This window comes from Heterodontus francisci, chromosome 23 (assembly GCF_036365525.1).
Source record: "Heterodontus francisci isolate sHetFra1 chromosome 23, sHetFra1.hap1, whole genome shotgun sequence".
Lineage (NCBI taxonomy): Eukaryota > Metazoa > Chordata > Chondrichthyes > Heterodontiformes > Heterodontidae > Heterodontus > Heterodontus francisci.
The window spans coordinates 67397300-67420265 of record NC_090393.1 but is presented as its reverse complement, the minus strand read 5'-3'; the positions used below and the strand labels follow the sequence as shown (position 1 = coordinate 67420265).

The 22966-nt window shown below is 43.4% G+C and overlaps 1 protein-coding gene across 12 annotated transcripts in view; it reads left to right on the top strand.

The window, feature by feature from the left end:
• Positions 1-22966, top strand: part of specc1la (sperm antigen with calponin homology and coiled-coil domains 1-like a) — a 575263-nt gene that overhangs the window by 387457 nt on the left and 164840 nt on the right. For all 12 annotated transcript variants that reach the window (XR_010977306.1, XR_010977305.1, XM_068055453.1 and 9 more), the window contains one exon: positions 12978-13137. Coding sequence is in view for 10 of the 12 variants with exons in the window: in XM_068055453.1 (XP_067911554.1) it covers positions 12978-13137 (160 nt within the window). In the remaining 2 variants the exon portion in view is untranslated. The remainder of the gene's footprint in view (positions 1-12977; positions 13138-22966) is intronic.

Below are 22966 nucleotides of genomic sequence, written 5' to 3'. Positions count from 1 at the left end.
CATGTGGCAACTCCTGCAGTACTCCACCTCATCTTTGTGGAGTTTTGGCCAGTCAAACTGCTGTCTTATGTGGACTTTGATCTTTCACCATGTACAGTCACTGTAGTCTCGTGGGCCCTTCTTAATATTTCTCCCCGGTACCTCTGTGGCACCACTAACTGGTGAATCACTGTCCGCTCCTTGCTCTGAGGTCTGTGAGGAGAACTCCATTTCCTCATCAGTACCTCATTCTTTAAATAGTAGCAATCAGGGTCTCCCTCTGCTTCACTTTCAGACTGGGCAGCCTGTGCTAACTCTCGAAATACTGGGTCGGCTCGCTGAGCCTCACCTAGGGAAAATCCATTTAATTCATACCCTGGGTCTCCTAACTTTCCAAAGAAAGTCTCGACAGGCAGACCTCATGGTCATTTGCCTGCAGTGCCAATGCAGTCTCCTCTGGGGGAGCTGGTTTAATCATGGCCTGATCCACTGCACATTCAGGAACAGTGCAGGGGACCGTCTCCTGCCACTGCCCTGTCTCTCTGACCTCCTGCGGTCTTTCTTTCACTACCTGGAGGGCTACCACCTTCACCCCCGCCAGATCGTTACCTAGGAGCAGGTCAACCCCATCCACAGGCAAACTAGGGACAATACCTACGGTCACTGGTCCCGAAACTAGATTGCTCTCTAGGTGCACCCGGTGTATTCTTTTGGGCCTCCTTATCTCGAGAGACAATGGATACGCGCCTGGAGGTGGTCAGTGGTTTGTGAAGCAGCGCCTGGAGTGGCTATAAAGGCCAATTCCAGAGTGACAGGCTCTTCCACAGGTGCTGCAGAGAAATTTGTTTGTCGGGAGTGTTGCACAGTTGGCTCTCCCCTTGCGCCTCTGTCTTTTTTCCTGCCAACTACTAAGTCTCTTCGACTCGCCACATTTTAGCCCTGTCTTTATGGCTGCCCGCCAGCTCTGGCGAACGCTGGCAACTGACTCCCACGACTTGTGATCAATGTCACAGGACTTCATGTCGCGTTTGCAGATGTCTTTAAAGCGGAGACGTGGACGGCCGGTGGGTCTGATACCAGTGGTGAGCTCGCTGTACAATGTGTCTTTGGGGATCCTGCCATCTTCCATGCGGCTCACATGGCCAAGCCATCTCAAGCGCCGCTGACTCAGTAGTGTGTATAAGCTGGGGATGTTGGCCGCCTCGAGGACTTCTCTGTTGGAGATACGGTCCTGCCACCTGATGCCAAGTATTCTCCGGAGGCAGCGAAGATGGAATGAATTGAGACGTCGCTCTTGGCTGGCATACGTTGTCCAGGCCTCGCTGCCATAGAGCAAGGTACTGAGGACACAGGCCTGATACACTCAGACTTTTGTGTTCCGTGTCAGTGCGCCATTTTCCCACACTCTCTTGGCCAGTCTGGACATAGCAGTGGAAGCCTTACCCATGTGCTTGTTGATTTCTGCATCCAGAGACAGGTTACTGGTGATAGTTGAGTCTAGGTAGGTGAACCCAGTGTATAGGCACAGGCATACACTGCCCTCCAATGCCATTCATCAGCATTTTGGTGTTCACTGTACTCTCTGGGGGAAAGGTCAGGCCTTTTCCCAGTAAAAAGGATCTGGTTGCCCCTGTGTCCCTGAGAATCAGTATGGGCTTGCTTGTCCCACTCAAGGGGTATGGGGTTACTAACCTTCAGACACAAAACCCTGATAACCTTCAGGAATCCTATTAACTTTTCATGCACTGGCCTTCCTGGGTTGCACTCTTACTGCAATTAAAGCCACAGCTTGCTCTGTGTTTTCCATCAGGGTCTTGTCTTCGCTGAGCGGGTGTACCCTGATTAACCCTACAGATTTTCCCTTTAGTTTCCAGCAGTCGTCTTTTAAATGCCCTGCTTCATTACAACGGAAGCACGCAGGACTCCGGGTCTCACTCTTGCTCACAGCACCTTCCTTTTTGTCTGGAGGAGGGCCCCCTGTGTCTCCTGCTTTCCTTTCTCTCCCAGGATTGCCTGGGCTCCTATCACCTTCCCACCATGTGTCCAAACTTATTGGCCAGAACAGCCGTTTGCCGGGCTCTCTGGACCCACTGCTCCTCTACATGTGTCCTAATTGAGAGTGGGAGAGAGTTTTTAAATTCCTCTAAGAGAATTACTTCTCTGAGATTCTCATAGCTGAGCTGTATTTGAAAAGCTCTCAGCCACTGGTCAAAAACCAGCTGCTTGCTTACTTTCAAAGTCCAGATAAGTTTGGTTAGCTTGTTTTTTGAGGGTTCTAAACTTTTGGCGATAGGCTTTGGGTACTAATTCATATGCCCCGAGGATAGCATTTTTGGTTAGTTAATAATTTGATGAACTCTCATCTGGCAACAAGGGGTAAACCTCATGGACTTTTCCAGGTAGTTTGCTTTGTATTAAACTACTATACTAAGAGCAAAGACCAAAGTACGGAAAGTCCTCATCAGGGAACTCCTCTTTGCTGACGATGCTGCATTAACAGCTGCATTGAGGGCGGCGCAGTGGTTAGCACCGCAGCCTCACAGCTCCAGGGACCCGGGTTCGATTCTGGGTACTGCCTGTGTGGAGTTTGCAAGTTCTCCCTGTGTCTGCGTGGGTTTTCTCCGGGTGCTCCGGTTTCCTCCCACAAGCCAAAAGACTTGCAGGTTGGTAGGTAAATTGGCCATTATAAATTGTCACTAGTATAGGTAGGTGGTAGGGAAAATATAGGGTCAGGTGGGGATGTTTGGTAGGAATATGGGATTCGTGTAGGATTACAATAACTGGGTGGTTGATGGTCGGCACAGACTCGGTGGGCCGAAGGGCCTGTTTCAGTGCTGTATCTCTAATCTAATCTAACATCTCACACTGAAGAGTGTCTGCAGAGACTCATCGACAGGTTTGCGGCTGCCTGCAACGAATTTGGCCTAACCATCAGCCTCAAGAAAACGAACATCATGGGACAGGACGTCACAAATGCCCCATCCATAAATATCGGCGACCACGCTCTGGAAGTGGTTCAAGAGTTCACCTACCTAGGCTCAACTATCACCAGTAACCTGTCTCTCGATGCAGAAATCAACAAGCGCATGGGAAAGGCTTCCACTGCTATGCCCAGACTGGCCAAGAGAGTGTAGGAAAATGGCGCACTGACACAGAACACAAAAGTCCAAGTGCATCAAGCCTGTGTCCTCAGTACTTTGCTCTACGACAGCAAGGCCTGGACAATGTACGTCAGCGAAGAGCGACGTCTCAATGCATTCCATCTTCGCGCCTCCGGAGCATCCTTGGCATCAGGTGGCAGGACCGTATCTCTAACACTGAAGTCCTCGAGGCGGCCAGCATCCCTAGCATATACACCCTACTAAGCCAGTGGCGCCTGAGATGGCTTGGCCATGTGAGCCGCATGGAAGATGGCAGGATCCCCAAGGACACATTGTACAGCGAGCTCGTCACTGGTATCAGACCCACCGGCCGGCCTTGTCTCCGCTTTAAAGACGTCTGCAAACGCGACATGAAGTCCTGTGACATTGATCACAAGTCGTGGGAGTCAGTTGCCAGCATTCGCCAGAGCTGGCGGGCAACCATAAAGGCGGGGCTAAAGCGTGGTGAGTTGAAGAGACTTAGTTGGCAGGAAAAACGTCAGAAGCACAAGGATAGAGCCAACTGCGTAACAGCCCTGTCAACCAATTTTATCTGCAGCACCTGTGGAAGAGTCTGCCACTCTAGAATTGGCCTTTATAGCCACTCCAGGCGCTGCTTCACAAACCACTGACCACCTCCAGGCGTTTACCCACTGTCTCTCGAGACAAGGAGGCCAAAGAAGAAGAAGAAAAGGGACCAGGTCTCAGCTGGCCATTTTAGCTGCCTTGCCAGTTTTTCGAAATACACAAAAAACCTCTCCACATTTTCCTCATTGAAATTTGGAATTAATTGAGCGAGTTTTAGCAATTTTGTACACAGCCCTGAGTTCTGCTCCACCATATTGGCCATGCTTTCACTGGGGTTACTCTGTCGTTCCCTAGTTAACTCAAGCCGCTTCAGCTCTCTCTCTTTGGATTCTTTTTGTAATATTCTTCCTCTCTCTCTCTCTCCCTCTCTCTCCAGTTTCTCTCTCCCTCTCTCTCCAGTTTCTCTCTCCCTCTCTCTCCAGTTTCTCTCTCTCTCTCTCTCTCTCTCTCTCTCTCTCTCTCTCTCTCTCTCTCTCTCTCTCTCTCTCTCTCTCTCTCTCTCTCTCTCTCTCTCTCTCTCTCTCCTGTTTCTCTCATTCCTTCTCCTGTCTTTCTCTCTCTCTCTCCTGCCTTTTTCTTCACGTTCCTTCTGGAAGGCTCTCTCTGTCCCTCTCTCTGTCCCTCTCTCTGTCCCTCTCTCTGTCCCTCTCTCTGTCCCTCTCTCTGTCCCTCTCTCTGTCCCTCTCTCTGTCCCTCTCTCTGTCCCTCTCTCTGTCCCTCTCTCTGTCCCTCTCTCTGTCTCTCTCTCTCTCTCTCTCTCTCTTTGCTTTTAACCTATTACAAGTTACTTCACCCTGGCTTGGAGAGCTACTCGCTTCAGTTGCAAACATGTTTCAATCTCACACAACCACAAGAAAACCAGTATTAATCTTGCAGTTTTTTTTTTGATTAGGTACAATTTGGTTTCCCACTTCCAACTTCTCTTGTTTGTCTGTGGGTAAAATCCCCGGACGCTAGCACCCAAATTTCTGTTACGACCTGGTGAGAAAGGTGTCTCGTTTTTTTTTTACAGTCTTCACCTGGTCTTATTGTAACAGGGTTTAATTTTAAACACACCGTGTTTTGAGCTCCCTCTTTGGTGAATCCTTGTTCACCGCTTTCCAATTGTAAGGCAAAAACGTGAGCATAAAGAGGCTTTCTTAGGTTTAAAGAAGAAAAGTGAAATTAATTAAAACTTAAACTCTAATTCGGTTAACGCCTACGGATATACGCCGCGCGATACGCACATGCAAATAGGGACAGAAAAGAGCAAAAGAAAAATAAAATGGAGAAGTTTGAGGCAATCTCTGGAGCAGGGTTTTTTTTTAACTGTGCTTCGCACTCACTGTAGTCCTTGATTGTAGGTAGTCTTTGGGGCCCAATATTCTTCTTAAACCTTGTTCACTGTAGGAGACTTTTCTCTCTTGGGGTTCATATGTTTTCAATGGTTTCCAAAGCTAGGGAGAGCGAGATGAGAGCAGACAGGGTACAGGTGTTCTCAGTTTAGGAGAAAAGAGCTTTCTGAGTTTCTCTCTCTCAGCAAGTTCAAATTCAAAAAACACCAACAGTCAGTTAGTCATATGACTAAACTGGTCTGACCACTTCTGTGTATTGGGGAAGCAAGGACTGTGTCCCTGGTTCCAACACTGTCTGCTAGCATGCAAATGTCTTTCCAGTTAGGGGCTTGGCAATTCCTTGTGCTAGGCCCTCTTCTTCCCAGCCACAATTATAAGTTTTAATGTTCATGTGGCGAAATAATGTGTGCCTCAGTCTTGGCAGGTGGGGGCCTGCATGACAATACCTATAGTAGTGCCTTCGTCTTTGGTCTCTATTTAGGGAGGGATATGCATGCATTGGAGGCAGTTCAAAGAAGTTTCACTAGGCTGATCCCTGGGATGAAGGGGTTGCCCTATGCGGAAAGGTTGAGCAGGTTGACCCTATGCTCATCGGAGTTTGGACAAATCAGAGGTAAATTTATTGAAACATTTGTTGCAAGAGTTTTGTTTTTATATTGAAAGCTTAGAATTCTGTGTGTTTTTAAAAACCGAGGAAAGGATTTTTTCTGTGGACATTGATTGCTGAAACTTGGTGGGTTGGAACTGAGTGAACTACACAGACTGCAAGGCTAAGCTCAGCAGGGGCATGACAGATCAAGATTTATGACTATCATGTGACTTAATTGTTGAAGTTAGTTTCAGTTTTCGATTATAAAGGACCAGTGAACTGGACAAGGAGCAGGCAGTTGAAATCTGGCTGTGACCTGCCTGGAGACCAGAGAAAAAGACCTCTCTCTCTCTCTCTCTCTCGAAAGGAAACCTGCACCTCTAAAAGAAATCCTGTATTTGAAAGGTGGCAGATTTCTATTGCCTTCTGTCTCTGAAGAATTCCTGCATCCAGTGTGGCTACTGTTGCCTTCTGTGTTTTGGAAAACCCTGGAACCTGCAGAAAGCTTCTACTGCTGTGTTGTTGCTGTGAGTCCTGAGCAGACTGGTTGCTGCACCCTGCTGAAAGACCTGTGTGATGTCTGCTGCAGACAAATTGCCTTGAATGCCTACATCACAAACTGTTTAACAGCCTCGCCTGGCAAGACTTCGAGTGGCATCCGACTATTCGACTCTGGCACGCCTAACCGTACCGAAAGCATCCTACCAGAACGTGATAAACTCAGTCATTTTATTTTTTCCTTTTTTTTCCTAAGAAAGAGCTGTAAACCAAAAAATCCCTTTCCCTTCTGTTAACTGTTTTTTTTGAAAGAGTGTGTGTGCGTGAGGGCTAGGAAGAATAAGGAGTTTTTAAAAATCTTTTCACATATAGATTTATCTCATTATTGTTTAAGACTTATTATTTCTTTTCTAATAAATAGTTAATGTTGTTTAAAGAAACCTGCTTTGCTGTGCTTTATTCTGGGAGACAAATAGAGTGTCTCATTTGGCTATTCTTTGCTAGGTGGAAAACTTTGTTGATATGCTGTGACCTGTGGAGTAGTGGGACTGAATTAACAGTGTATTACTCCCACCTTGGTCGTAACACATAGAAGATGCTGAGGGGACTTGACAGTGTAGATGCTGGGAGGATGTTTCCCCTCATGGGAGAATCTAGAACTGGGGCTCGGTTTCAAAATAAGGGGTCGCCCATTTAAGATGGAGATGAGGGGGAATTTCTTATTTGAGTCATTACTGTTTGGAATTCTCTACTCCAGAGGGCAGTGGAGGCTGAATCATTGAATATATTGAAGGCTTAATTAGGCAGATTTTTGATCTACAAGAAAATCAAGGATTACATGTGATCATATGAATTAGGAGCAGAAGTAAGCCATTCGGCCCCTCGAGCCTGCTCCGCCATTCAATAAAATCGTGGTCGATCTGTTTGTGTTTCGAATTCCACTCTTCCATCTACCCCCAATAATCTTTGATTCCCTTGCCTAACAAGAATCAATCTACCTCCGCCTTAAAAATATTCAATGTCCCCGGCTCTACCACCTTCTGAGGCAGAGAGTTCCAAAGTCGCACAACCCTCAGAGAAAATAATTCTCCTCGTCTCTGTCCTAAAAGGGCGTCCCTTAATTTTAAAACAGTGCTCCCTAGTTCTGGATTCACCCGCAATAGGAAACATCCTTTCCACATCCACCTTGTCAAGATCATTCAGGATCTTATAAACTTCAATCAAGTCTCCCCTCGCTTTTCTAAACTCCAGTGTAAACAAACCCAGTCTGTCCAACCTTTCCTCATAAGACAACCCGCACATTCCAGTTATCAATCTAGTAAACCTCCTCCAATGCATTTACATCCTTCCTTAAATAAGGAGACCAAAACTGCACGCAATATTCGAGATGTGGTTACACCAATGCCCTGTATAATTGAAACATAACATTCTTACTTTTATTTTCAATTCCTCTCGTTCTGGGGCAGGCAGGAAAGTGCAGTTGAGGCCAAGATCAGATCAGCCATGATCTTATTGAATGGCAGAGCAGGCTCGAGGGGCCAAATGGCCTACTCCTGTTCCTATTTCTTATGTTCTCATGTACCTCTGATCTGGGTGATTTTTATGTACATTCTTTATACCACACAGAAAAGTAATCATGAGACTTTAACCTCTGTATTCACCTTGAATACAAGTCATTTTGGACGGTTCTGGTATTGGATTTTCAGGTGCAATATAACCTCAAATGCTCAGGGCATAAAAAATAAGTATTTCATAAAGGTAATGTTCAGGCATAATTTTTTTGTTTAAAAATCCTACCTCCACAGATAGGGCAGGAAAGTCCAAAGTCAGTGACCTCATACCGGATGCTGCCTAATGCTGTTTCTCTGTGCAGCATTATAGAATGTAGATGTTTGCTGTTTTCCTTAGTGCTGTTAGTTCTTTATTGTTCAAAACCAGGACATTTTCCTGAATTTTCCCCTGTTCCTTGTTGAAGGTGCTGGGGCCAGCTAACTCAACACAGACTATGTCGATCTGCTGGTCTAAAAGCTTCAGTACCACATCAGACAATGAGTTTACCCACTGAGCTGTTGGGGATGCTTGTGACTTTGTGGTTTAACTATTGACGTGTTATAGGTAACTGGTATTTGATTTTTGCAGTTGTCATGGTATCAGTGAAATTTATCTATAGAAGTCCATTTGCCACGTAAAACATTATATACTTATCAATACACCTGATGTAATGAATGTAAATTGGCTGTCCATGATCAACCAGACTGCAAGTTGACAACCATCCTGACATGGGTGATTCATGCAAAGAATTCACTCCAGATGGTTGAAGGATATAGTCCATGGGTGGAATCCCAAATTACATTCAGTTCTGTGTGATAGTCCTCCTGCTCTTGAAGGTACTACAATTAGTTCCGTTTTTCTCTACATTTCAATGCTTTACATACAGGGACCCAGGCTTTTATCAAGGCTGAGGTTTTGGAGAAAATTCAGAGAGCACTGAGGCATTGTATAAAACCATCAGAGACCGAGTTTATTTCAGGAGATTTGCATACTATAAAAGACAGCGTCGTCGGGAATGGAAAGGCCCTGGTAAGGCACTAGGTCGTGATATTATGACAGTACTTATCAAACATGGCAATCAAACTATTGAGGTTCATTCCTCGATTAATCGGGATTAATTACAAAATCTTGGACTTTGCGCAGCTGGTAGAAGTAAATGAGGCACATGCTAATCTTCCTGATGGGTATTCTAGTGCAGCTGTTTTCATAATATTTCTGATGGTGCGAATGGGAAATGTTGGGAAGCTAAGAAAATAAAAAGGGTTCTTAAAAGTGATCTTGCTGCTGAAACAGTGGCTGTTGTGGAGGATTCTATTTGTCAAAAATTTCAAGTGAGATTCTGTGCAATGAGCATACTGAAAATAGCAGACCTATTGAATGTTGTGTATTTGATCGTTCCTTGTGTGCTAATGTACAGTCTACAATAAGCGTGAGCAGGAAAAGGTTATGGATTGACCTTGCTGGCTTGAAAATATTCTGGAGAGAAAAGAAATCTCTAAAATTAAATGGGCAGATACAAGTCATCAACTGTTGGATTGTTTTACAAAGAACTGTATGTACAAAGAATTTTTTAGAAATTTCCTAGAGGAGGGGTGTCTCTCAATGTAATGCTTTGTACAGAATATGGAGGCTTTTGATTTTAATTTGTTTTGAAATTTTGGTTGTACATATAAGCTCTAATTTTTAGTTGACAAGAGAGAAAGAAATCTGTTAATTGTATATGAATTGTGTGCAGGTGGGGATTCACTTGTGCTGCTATAAATAGGAACATACTGAAACTGTGGTTGTTGGGTTAGGAGGTGCATGTTAATAATGTCTATCTCTGTAAATGAATACTTATAAAAGTGTGTGAAGATTGTCTCCAGTTCTATTCTTCACCTCGCTTTCTGGTATATAACATTAGGTGCATTCAGAATGAATTAGCTATTACAGCAGAGAAGGAGGCCATTCAATCGTTGTGTTTGCACTGGTGCCGCACTTCAAGTGGAGCTATTTACTCCAATGCCATTTTCTTGTCCTCGAGCCTGTTTTGTCACTCAGTTAGGCCATGACTGATCTGTACCTCCACTCTATTGACCTGCCTTTACTGTGTTTCTCTTGATGCCCTTACCTAACAAAAACGTTATCAATCATCTTCATGAAAATTTCAATTGAACCAGCATCCGTAATCTTTTGGGGGAGACTTCCACAATCCTTTTGTGTGATGCTTCATGATTTCACTTCTGAGTAGCCTACCTCTAATTTTAAGATAATGCCCCCTTGCTCCAGATTCAGGACAAAACAGTCCACTTGATTGGCACCCCATCCACCACCTCAAATGTTCAGTCCCTTGACACTGCCGCACCGTGGCAGCTGTGTGTACCATTTACAAGATGCACTGCAGCAATTCACCAAGGATCCTTCAACAGCACCTTCAAAACCCCTGACCTGTACCACCTAGAAGAACAAAGGCAGCAGATGTGTGGGAACATCACCAGCTGCAAGTTCCTCTCATCCTGACCTGTATCGTCATTCCTTCACTGTTGCTGGATCAAAATCCTGGAACACTCTTCCTAACCGTACTGTGGATGTCTACATGACATGAACTGCAATGGTTCACGAAGGTGGCTCACCACCATCCCTCAAAAGCGATTAGGAATGGGCAATAAATGCTGGCTTTGCCAGCGGCGCTCACATCCCATGAATGAATAATAAAAACATTCCGCCAGAATGAATAGTTTCTCTGTACCCTATGAAATTCCATTATAATTTTAACCATCTCAACCTTGTAAAATTAAACTCAAGAATACAAGCCAAGTTTATGCAACCTGTCCTCATAATTTTATTCTTCTAGCCCTGGTATCATTCTGGTGAACCTGCGCTCCATCCCCTCGAAGGCCAGTATATCTTTCCTGAGATGCAGTGCCCATAATTGTATGCAGTACTCCAGATGGGGTCTGACCAAGGCTCTGCACAACCAAAACATAGCTTCCTTAATTTTGAATTTCAACCACCTTGAGATAAAGACATTCACCACTTGATTGCCTTTTGTACTTGTGTAATTGTGCATGAGTTTTTAGTGATTTGTGTATCTGATAGAAGGTTGATGTGAAGAGACAGTTAAAGACAAAATGCAGAATGAGAATTAATCACAAGTTTGGAGCAGTCATGCTGCTAAGGAACGTTAACTGTTTCGTCATCATAGTATTCTCCAATCTGGGATACTGTCAGAGGAGATGAAACAATCTACCTCTAACTTCCTCGTTCAAGCAGAGAGAAGGAAAGAATATTTGTGGGGAGAAAACGGACAGTACAGAAATGCCATGTGTGGATTTGATCTTTTTGAAGTTAAGCAGGAAGTATAGTGTGTGTTGCCCAAAAGTGTATGAGTCATGAAGAAAGGATGTGCAGGATACACATGGCCATCACCAGTGTACTGTTTGATTATGTTTTTGTTGAGGGAAAAGAGAAGGGCATTCTGATCATAGTTCGTACAAAAGCTGTTTTTTAAAATTTCATTGAAAGGATTTTTTTAGGGGGAGTTTATGACTCTTGTAAGATTTCTTTGTGTGTTTAGGTGAAATGTTGACTAGCTTTTGACCATTAAGGTACAAACTCTGGTTTCTTAAATAAGATAGAGAGTTTATTAAGTACAGCAAGAATATACAAGCAGTAGTAGTTTAACAGTAGTAGTTACACAGCAAGATATAGGGTATCCTCAGTCCTTGCCTTCCGCATTGCTGTGGTGCCATCTTCTTTCTTGAGGTGTTCTGTTGACTGTAGGTTGGTTTCTTCTTGAATCGGTGCGCCCTGAGTTGTCCCAGCACCTGTCATTTATGGCCCCCCTCCAAGGGTTCCTTCCTTCCATAATAAAGCAAAATACTGCAGATGCTGGAAATCTGGAAAAAAAAAAGTGCTGGAAAACTCTGCAGATCTGGCAGCATCTTTGGAGACAGAAGCAAAGTTCCTGGAAGAGAAGTGGCAGAAAATTAAACATTAAAATAAAAGCAAAATACTGCAGATGCTGGAAATCTGAAAAAAAAACAAAGTGCTGGAAAAATTTCCTTCCTTCCATAGTAGGTTATAGTCCACCTTAACCCTTTGATTGGTCAGGTATGACCTCACCTAGATATTGTCCCTTCTTGATTTGATAATCAGATTGCAGCAGATATGACCCTACCCTCTGTACAATGTCTCTGCAGACAGCTTGATGGCCTAGGTTGTCACACAATGTGGGGAACGTTTACTGTTCCCATCAACATTCCAGTCTTGAATGTTCTCTGAATATATTAATTTGCATTACTGCACATCTATCCCATATTGTGACTGAATCTGTCTTAGTTGAAGTGTAGAATGGGCATCCGGTCTGATAGCATCGCTACTTCTGCTATTGTTACAGTAAACACTGTCTCCCACCATCTCCCCACTACAGAATACAAATATACATTTCACATTTAATAGCTTGATTCTAAACACAAAGTCTGTAACTTAGCTTTAATCTAATACATTGATACTTATAACGATTCCTGAGCGTAACCGCAACATTCTATCAAAAATCATTCTAATTTAAAACATAGCATGTCATGTGAGTTTTATCAGACCATAACTTACATAGATTCATCCAAAAGATAAAATATGGCAGAGGTTAATCCTTTAGTTCTTACAATCTTTATTCCAATGGCCAGTATGAGCAACAACCAACAATAATTTATATACTTATAAACCATCTCACTTCAATAAAACAATTTTCTTTAACTTAACATACACAAGAAAATGCTTCTACAGTTGTGTTCAACTTCATTGTAATATGACGCACTACTGATGACAGTCATGTGAAGTTTGCAACCATTGTGTTGAGACTAATGGAAATTTCCTTCAATGTGAACACTCCATCTCTGAGTTCAAAGTCAGAATCCATGAAGGTCTTTTCAGTATTAACTCTAGTTTAACTCGGGTTTAACTCGAGCATTGAATATTAGTTTTTGTAAAATTAGCATGGAATCTTATCCCACTCCTCCACAATTTAATCCTAAATCCAATGCCCCAGTCAGTTACAAAGAATCTGTTTGCAGGGAGCTTTGAAGAAAATATGTTCCTAAAACCAGCCTGCCACCTTTGGCAGAAAGTCTACTGGGATTTTAGATGCAGTCCCTCCCATCCCCTGACCTGTGCTGGAAGCAGCCATTATACAATTAAGTGTCATGTCATTTTTAATTGAGTATCATGTCGTGCTGTACTCCTAGGTGTGCTGTTGCAGAGTTGTGTTCACTGGAGTTGTGTTTTCGGTGAGCACTTCATGAGGCTTTTTTTTTCCTGCAGTCTCTCGAAGAAGCAGTGAGGAGATTAAACGAGATCTGACAGTCACAGATGGCACCTCTCCAGGATCGTTGATGGGAATCGGAACCACATCTCCGCAGCTGTCATTGACATCATCATCCCCCACAGCTTCAGTCACTCCAACTGCACGCAGCCGTCTCAGGTAAAAATTACACTTGGTCAGGTCACTGAACCACTTGTGTTTCTAACGCAGCTGATTCTTTCACCAGGAGTTACGCTGTGTAACTTCTCAGCACTGTCATTGCTACTATAATAAAAGCAAAATACTGCGGATGCTGGAAATCTGAAACAAAAACAAGAAATGCTGGAATCACTCAGCAGGTCTGGCAGCATCTGTGGAAAGAGAAGCAGAGTTAACGTTTCGGGTCAGTTTCGGGTTCCGAAGAAGGGTCACTGACCCGAAACGTTAACTCTGCTTCTCTTTCCACAGATGCTGCCAGACCTGCTGAGTGATTCCAGCATTTCTTGTTTTTGCTGTCATTGCTACTAGTTCTGTTGATGCAGAACTCTCTGCAACTCCTTTTGTAAATGCAGTGTCAAGAAATTGAACAGTGTGGCAAAGGTAATTTCAAACTGACAAGGTGAGGATTGTCCTCATATCTGTCTCTCTTAGTGTTTGTGCTGTATGATGTGATACATCCATACATATCAGGTCCTTGGGTCGATTTTCATTAAGTGCTTAGTTTATTGATCTTACGCAGGGTGCTGGTGGGACATGTAGTATCTCTGAGCTAGGAAGAAAAGAAGTAGCTAATCTTCCCCGTCACCATTTATTGCACAATATTGGTGTGTGTGTCCCAGTGGACATCTGTTGAGTACAGGAATAGACTTGGCTGTGAGTAGTCTGGTACATGCTGTCTGTAGGTAAGCATTTATGCATAAGTGGAGAGGTTCTGGTATCCATGCAACACCTGGAATATGCATTGCTGATTAAAAGAGACCAAGTGAGAGAATTAGGAAAAAATAGTGTTTCTTGTTTTGATCCATTTACTGGCCAGGGAAGTTCTACTGGTGACAAACTTACTTATGAAGGATCCAGCAACAATTTGGTCATAGAAGTTTTCTGTTATAAATACACTTCAAACTGGTGGACAGTGCTGTGAAAGAGGAGCTCTATTCTGGCACTGCTATCTCTTTGATGGGGGGGGGGGGTGGGGGGCTGAGTAGTCCAGTGAATTCGGCTGACCCATGTCCTATACAGAGGGATAAATTGTGCTTCTTTGGTCCTTTCGGGGCACTCCTCCCCTGGGTGTCTGGAGGACCTTCCCCTCTGCTGTGTAAGAGCCCCAGACCTGAAACACTTAGTGAGAGCCCTATTACTGACCAGCTGTTTGTTAATAAATTGAAGTCCTCTGCTTCAGCCCCTCGCGTTATAGAAATTGCTCCGTGAAGTTTTATTGAAGATTTCCACTTTTCCATGTTTCAGTTTTTAGTCCAGATTAGCCTGAGAGGGGAGTGGAACATTGTTGAATTCAGAGGTCTCCATGTCCCCAGACTGAGTTGAACTTAAACTTTTGCTGGTTACTTAAGCAAAGTCCCTGAGCTGCACCTGGTTGCCTGACCCAGAGTTCTGCACCAAATGCCAAAGATGCTTCCCATTGACAGACAACCCCAAAACCTGCAGTGTCATCTTTATCATTGCTCAATGTTTCCACACTCAGCATAGGGTCTCAATCTAATTGACTAAATGATTTGAAGGGAGCACTGATCAGATTGCCTATGCTTGATTTGTTCAGATCGGAATCAGCTGAACCAAGCACTGTTTTACTCCCAGGTCAGATCAAGAATTCAGCATGAGCAAAGACTGCCCCAATAAGGGTGTTACGAACATATGAATTAGGAGCAGGAGCAGGCCACTTGGCCCCTTGAGCCTGCTCTGCCATTCAATAAGATCATGGCTGATCTGATTGTAACCTCAACTCCACATTCCTTTCTACCCCCAATAACCTTTCACCCCCTTGCTTAAGAAATATTCAAAGACTCTGCTTCCACCACCTTTTGAGGAAGAGAGTTCCAAAGACTCTCAACCCTCTGAGAGAGAAGAATTCTCCTCATCTCTGTCTTAAATAGGCGACCCCTTATTTTTATACAGTGACCCCTAATTCTAGATTCTCCCACAAGAGGAAACGTCCTTTCCACATCCACCCTGTCAAGACCCCTCAGAATCTTATATATTTCAATCAAGTTGCCTCTTACTCTGCTGAACTCCAGTGGATACAAGCCTAGCCTTCCAACCTTTCCTCATAAGACAACCTGCCCATTCCAGGTATTAGTCTAGTAAACCTTCTCTGAACGGCTTCCAACGCATTTACTCCTTCCTTACATAGGGAGACCAATACTGTACACAGTACTCCAGATGTGGTCTCACCAATGCCCTGTATAACTGAAGGATAACCTCCCTACTTTTGTATTAAATTCCCCTTGCAATAAATGATAACATTCTATTAGCTTTCCTAATTATTTGCTGAACCTGCATGCTAATCTTTTGCGATTCATGCATTAGGACACCCAGATCCCTCTGCATCTCAGAGCTCTGCAATCTCTCACCATTTAGATATATGCTTTTTTTAAATTCTTCCTTCCAAAATAGACAATTTCACATTATACTCCATTTGCCAGAACTTTGCCCACTCACTTAACCTATCGATATCCTTTTGTAGTCTTCTTATGTCCTCTTCACAACTTACTTTCCTACCATCAGCAGATTTAGCAACGATACCTTTGGTTCCTTCATCCAAGTCATTTATATAAATTGTAAAAAGTTGAGGCCCCAGCACTGATGCCTGTGGTACACCACTCTTTGCAGCTTGCCTACCAGAAAATGACCCATTTATGCCTATTCTCCATTTCCTGTTAGCTAGCTGATCTCCTATCAATGCCAGTATGTTACCCCTTACCCCATGAGCTTTTATTTTCCACAGTAACCTTTGATGTGGCATCTTCTGGAAATCTAAGTACAGTACATCCACCAGTTCCCCATTATCCACAGCATTTGTTACTTCAAAGAATTCCAATAAATTGGTTAAACATGATTTCCCTTTCACAAAACCATGTTGACTCTGCCTGATTACCTTCAATTTTTCAAAGTGCCCTGCTGTAACGTCTTTAGTAATAGCTTCTAACATGTTCCCTAAGACAGATATTAAGCTAACTGTTCTGTAATTTCATGCATTCTGTCTCCCTCCCTTTTTGAACGAAGGAATTACATTCTCTATTTTCCAATCTAATGGAACCTTCCCTAAATCTAGGGAATTTTGGAAAATCAAAACCAACGCATCAACTATCTCACTAGCCATTTTTTTTCGGACCCTAGGCTGAAGTCCATCAGGACCCAGGGACTTATCAGCCTGCAGTTCCAACAATTTGCTCAGTCCCACTTCCCTGGTGGTTGTAATTTTCTTGTTCCTCCCTCCCTTCCATTTCCTGATTTACAGCTATTTCTGGATGTTGCTTGTATCATCTATGGTGAAGACTGATGTAAAATACCTGTGCATTTCATCTGCCATCTCCTTATTTTCTCTTAATTCCCCAGACTCTCTTTCTATAGGACCAACGTTCATTTTGTTAACGCTTTTCTTTTTCAAATATCTATAGTTACTCTTACTGTCTTTATATTTCTAGCTAGCTTTCTCTTGTACTCTAATTTTTCCCTCCTTATTAATCTTTCAGTTCTTTGCTGCTTTTTATATTCTGTCCAAACTTCTGACCTGCCACCCATCTTTGCACAGTTATGTGTTTTTTCTTTAGGATTGATACGATCTTTAACTTTTTTAGTTAACCACAGATGGTGGGTCCTCCTCTTGAAATTTTTCTTTCTCGTTGGAATGTGTATTCTGTGTATTCTGAAATAGCCCCTTAAATGTCTGACACTGCAACTCTATTGACCTGTCCCTCAACCCACTTTGCCAGTTCAGTTTAGCTAACTCTGCTTTCATGCCCTCATAATTGCCCTTATTTAAGTTTAAAATACTAGTCTTGGACCCACTCTTCTCTCCCTCAAACTGAATGTAAAATTCAATCATATTATAATCACTGCTGCCTATGGACGCCTTCACTATGAGGTTATTAATTAATCCTCGTTGCACAATACCAGGTCTGGTATAGCCTGCTCTCTGGTTGGCTCCAGAACATGCTGTTCTAAGAAACTATCCCAAAAACATTCTATGAACTCCTCATCTAGGCTACCTTTGCACATCTCATTTTTCCAATCTACATGTAGATTAAAATCCCCCATGATTGCCACTGTACCTTTCTGACAAGCACCTATTATTTCTTCCTTTATACCCCGTCCTACCGTGTGGTTACTGTTCGGGGGCCTGTACACCACTCCCACAAGTGATTTCTTGCCTTTATATAAACTTTAGATTACATTATATAATGTATACCCCTGTTTAAAACTGTAACAAAGCTAATTTGCCTCTTAACAGTAATTTCAGTTCATTGCTAAATGTAAACAAAACAAAAAATAAACTTTAGAGAGATGAACCCTTAAAATCCACTCACTCACCAAACTTATGCTGCTGAAGAGAAGTAGTCAAGGGGTCTCTGTAGCCCATACAGTCATCTCCATCAGTTACAGATTGGAACCAGATGATGAGATGGACTCAACCCTCAAATTAGTAGTAAAATCAGGTACGGCATTATCAGTATTTCCTTAAGGGAAGTGAACTGTACCTAAGCAGAAACTAAGCACATCCTTCACTAGCGTTTTTTGTGTGTAAATATTTTTAAAGCAAGCAAATATTCAAAAATAGAATGTGTTATCCTAAAAGAAAACAGCATGAAAACCCCCTCCTCTAATCTCAAGAAGCTATTCTTGGCGTGTGAGTCCAGACAGTTAGTGTGAGCAGGCTATTAAAACTGTGATGAGTGTCGTAGCTGAACATAATCCTACCCTTACTCAATATCCATACATGCTTACCAGCAGAGACTTTGCTTCTGAGCCTAAGCCTTTTGGTAACACCTCTGCCCTCATTCTGCCTGAAGTCAGTTAACTCAGCACAGACCTGGTATAGATATGAGGCCTTGCTGGTCTGCATGGCACAGTGATGTAGCTGTTCCTGTGATCTTCAGTCAGTGTCAGTTTACAGAAAATGAAGTAAATAGGGAAGAAGTTTACGACATAAAATCTTAAACAATGGGAAAGAAGAGTAAGGGCTTCCATTCTCTATTTGAATTAGTGGGATCAGCCATGGCTCAGTGTTAACGCTATTGCAGAAGAGTCAGAAGGTCATGGGCTCAAGTCGCACTCCAGACACTTGAGTACAAAATCTAGCTGACATTTCAGAGCTGCACGCCCTCAAAACTGCACTATTGGAGGTGCATTGTAACATTCAGCCACTCGAGTCTGTTCTGCCGTTCAATGAGATCATGACTGATCTGTATCTTAACTCCATCCTGCTTCATTCCATATCACCTGGCTAGTAAAAAAAAACTGTTGATGACAGATTTAAAATTATTAATTGAGATGGAATCTACTGCTTTGTGTTTGTGTGTGTTCCACATTTCTACCATCCTTTGTATGCAGAAATGTTTCCTCACTTCTCTTACAGTAAGGGGAATAAGAAAAGTGATAGGTAGAGAAATCAAGGGCCACAGTGAAAAATAGTGGGAAGGGGACAAGTAATGTTAAAAAGACAAGCCTTAAGGCTTTGTGCCTTAACGCGCGGAGCATTCGCAATAAAGTGGATGAATTAATCGCACAAGTAGATGTAAATGGGTATGATATAGTCGGGATTACGGAGACACGACTGCAAGGTGACCAAGGATGGCAAATGAACATCCAGGCGTATTCAGTATTTAGGAAGGACAGACAAAACGTAAAAGGCAGTGGAGTTGCATTGCTGGTTAAAGAGGAAATTAACGCAATAGTGAGGCAGGATATTAGCTCTGACGATGTGGAATCTGTATGGGTAGAGCGAAGAAACACTAACGGGCCAAAATCATGAGTGGGGGTTGTATATAGACCCCCAAACTGTAGTGGTGATGTTAGGAATGGCATTAAACAGGAAATTAGAGACGCATGCGAGAAAGGAACATCTGTAATTATGGGTGACCTTAATCTGCATATAGATCGGGCAAATCAAATTAGTCACAATACCGTAGAGGAGGAATTCTTGGAGTGTATTCGGGATGGTTTTCTGGACCAATACGTTGAAGAACCAACTAGAGAACAGGCCATCCTAGACTGGGTACTGTGTAATGAGAGAGGAATAATTGACAGTCGAGTTGTGCAAGACCCATTGGGGATGAGCAACCATAATATGATAGAATTCTTCATCAAGATGGAGAGTGACGTAGTTGATTCTGAAACAAGGGTCCTGAATCTTAATAAAGGAAACTTTGAAGGTATGAGGCATGAGTTGGTTATGATGGATTGGGAAACGTTACTTAAAGGGATGACGGTGGATAGGCAATGACAAACATTTAAAGAGCGCATGGATGAACTACAACAATTGTTTGTTCCTAAAATAAAAGCAAAATACTGCGGATGCTGGAAATCTGAAATAAAAACAAGAAATGCTGGAATCACTCAGCAGGTCTGGCAGCATCTGTGGAAAGAGAAGCAGAGTTAATGTTTCGGGTCAGTGACCCTTCATCGGAACTGAATTGTTTGTTCCTGTCTGGCGCGAAAGTAAACAGGAAAGGTAGCCAAACCATGGCTTACAAGGGAAATTAGAGTTAGCATTAGATCCAAGGAAGAGGCATACAAATTTGCCAGAAAAAACAACAAACCTGAGGATTGGGAGCAGTTTAGAATTCAGCAAAGGAGGACCAAGGGATTGATTAAGAAGGGGAAAATAGAGTACGAGAGTAAGCTTACGGGGAACATAAAGACTGATTGTAAAAGTTTCTATAGGTATGTGAAGCGAAAAAGATTGGTAAAGACGAATGTAGTTTCCTTACAGTCAGAGACAGGGGAATTTATTATGGGGAACAAAGAAATGGCTTACCAACTAAATGCATACTTTGGTTCTGTCTTCACAAAAGAGGATACAAATATCAAATATCATACCAGAAATGTTGGGGAACACAGGGTTTAGTGAGTGGGAGGAACGGAAGGAAATCAGTATCAGTAGAGAAATGGTGTTGGGGAAATTGATGACATTGAAGGCCGATAAATCCCCAGGGCCTGATAATCTACATCCCAGAGTACTTAAGAAATTGGCCCTAGAAATAGTGGATGCACTGGCGGTCATCTTCCAAGATTCTATAGACTCTGGAACAGTTCCCACAGATTGGAGGGTAGCTAATGTAACCCCACTATTTAAAAAGGGAGGTAGAGAGAAAGCAGGGAATTATAGACCAGTCAGCCTGACGTCAGTAGTGGGGAAAATTCTAGAGTCCATTATCAAAGATTTTATAGCAGAGCACTTGGAGAACAGTGGTAGAATCGGACAGAGTCAGCATGGATTTACAAAAAGGGAATCATGCTTGACAAATCTACTAGAATTCTTCGAGGATGAATCTAGTAGAGTTGATGAGGGGGAGCCAGTTGATGTAGTTTATTTTGACTTACAGAACGCTTTCGACAAAGTCCCACATAAGAGATTCGCGTGTAAAATTCAAGCGCATGGGATTGGGGGTAGTCATAGAGTCATACGGCATAGAAACAGGCCCTTCGGCCCACCGTATCCATGCCAACCATAATGCCTATCTATACTAATCCCACCTGCCTGCATTAATTCCATATCCCTTTATGCCTTGCTCATTCAAATACCTGTCTAGATGCCTCTTAAATGTCGCTACTGTTCCTGCCTCCACCACCACCTCAGGCAGCTCATTCCAGATACCCACTATTCTATGTGTGAAAAATTTACCCCTTTGATGCCCTTTAAACCTCCTCCCTCTCACCTTAAATCTATGTCCTCTAGTTTTAGTCACCCCTACCATGGGAAACCGACTCTGACGATCTACCCTATCTATGCCTCTCATAATTTTAATGTCCCCTCTCAGCATGCTTCGCTCCAGGGAAAACAGACCCAGCCTATCCAATCTCTCTTTATAACTCAAGCCCTCCAAACCAGGCAACAATCTTTTCTGCACCCTCTCTAGCTTAATCACATCTTTCCTGTAGTGCGGCGACCAGAACTGCACACAGTACTTCAAATGCGGCCTAACCAACATTATGTACAACTGTAACATGACGTCCCAACTCTTGTACTCAATGCCTCGGCTGATGAAGGCAAGTATGCCATACGACTTCTTCACCGCCCTGTCTACCTGTGTTGCCACTTTCAGGGAACTATGTACTTGCACCCCAAGGTCTCTCTGCTCAAGAACACTCCCAGGGCCCTGCCATTCACTGTAAATTTCCTGCCCTGGTTTAACTTCCCAAAATGCATCACTTCACACTTGTCTGCGTTAAATTCCATTTGAAAATTCCATTTGCCAATCCCTTGCCCACTTTCCCAGTTTATCTATATCCTGTTGTAACCTTAGACAACCTTCTTCACTGTCCACTATACCACCAATTTTGGTGTCATCTGCAAACTTACTAATCATGCCCCCCACATTCACATCCAAGTCATTAATATATATGACAAACAACAGAGGGCCCAGCACCGATCCCTGCGGCACACCGCTGGTCACCGGCCTCCAATCTGAAAAACAACCCTCCATTGCCACACTCTGCCTCCAAGTCAATTTTGTATCCAATTTACTAGCTCACCCTGGATCCCATGTGTTCGAACCTTCTGGACCAGCCTCCCAAGAGGGACCTTGTCAAAGGCCTTGCTAAAGTCCATGTAGACAGCGTCCATCGCCTTGCCCTGGTCAATCCTCTTGGACACCTCCTCGAAAAACTCAATCAGATTCGTGAGACATGATTTCCCACGCACGAAGCCATGCTGACTATCCCTAATCAGACCATGCCTTTCCAGATGCATATAAATCCTGTGCCTCAGAATCCCTTCCAATAACTTTCCCACCACTGATGTAAGGCTCACCGGGCTGTAGTTCCCTGGCTTATCCCTGCTGCCCTTCTTGAATAAAGACACAACATTAGCTATCCTCCAGTCTTCTGGTACCTCACCCGTGGCTAACGATGATACAAAAATCTCTGCCAGGGCCCCAGAAATCTCTTCCCTTGCAAACGAGGATACACCTGGTCAGGCCCCAGGGATTTATCCACCTTAATGCGCTTCAAAACCTCCAACACCTCCTCCTTTGTAATGTTGATATACTCTAGGATATCGGTGTTCCCTCCCTTGAACTCACTAGCTTCCATGTCCTTCTCCACGGTAAATACCGACGAGAAATATTCATTTAAGACCTCACCCATTTCCCGTGGCTCCACACATAGATTGCCACACTGATCCTTAAGGGGACCTACTCTCTCCCTAGCTACCCTTTTACTCTGAATATACTGAGAGAATCTTTTAGGATTCTCCTTTATCTTATCTGCCAGGGAAATCTCATGGCCCCTTTTCACCCTCCTAATTTCCTTAAGTGTAATCCTACATCCCCTATACTCCTCGAGGGACTCGCTCGATCCTAGCTGCCTATACCTGACATATGCCTCCTTCTTTGTCCTGACCAGACCCTCAATATCCCTCGTCAACCAAGGTTCCCTAAACTTGCCAGCCTTGCCCTTCCATCTAACAGGAACATGCCAGCCCTGAACTCTTCCTATCTCACTTTTAAAATCCTCCCACTTGCCAGACGTCCCTTTACCTGTAAACAGCCTCTCCCATTCAACTTTTGAGAGTTCCTGTCTGATGCCATCGAAATTAGCCTTCCCCCAATTTAGGTCTTCAACCTGAGGACCAGTCCTATCCTTTTCCATAACTATCTTGAAGCTGATAGAGTTATGGTCACTGGTCCCAAAGTGCTCCCCCACTGACAGATCAACCACCTGCCCATCCTCATTTCCTAAGAGGAGGTCGACTGTAGCCCCTTCTCTAGTAGGGCCATCCACATACTGCTTCAGAAAAGTATCCTGGACACACTTAACAAATTCTTCCCCATCT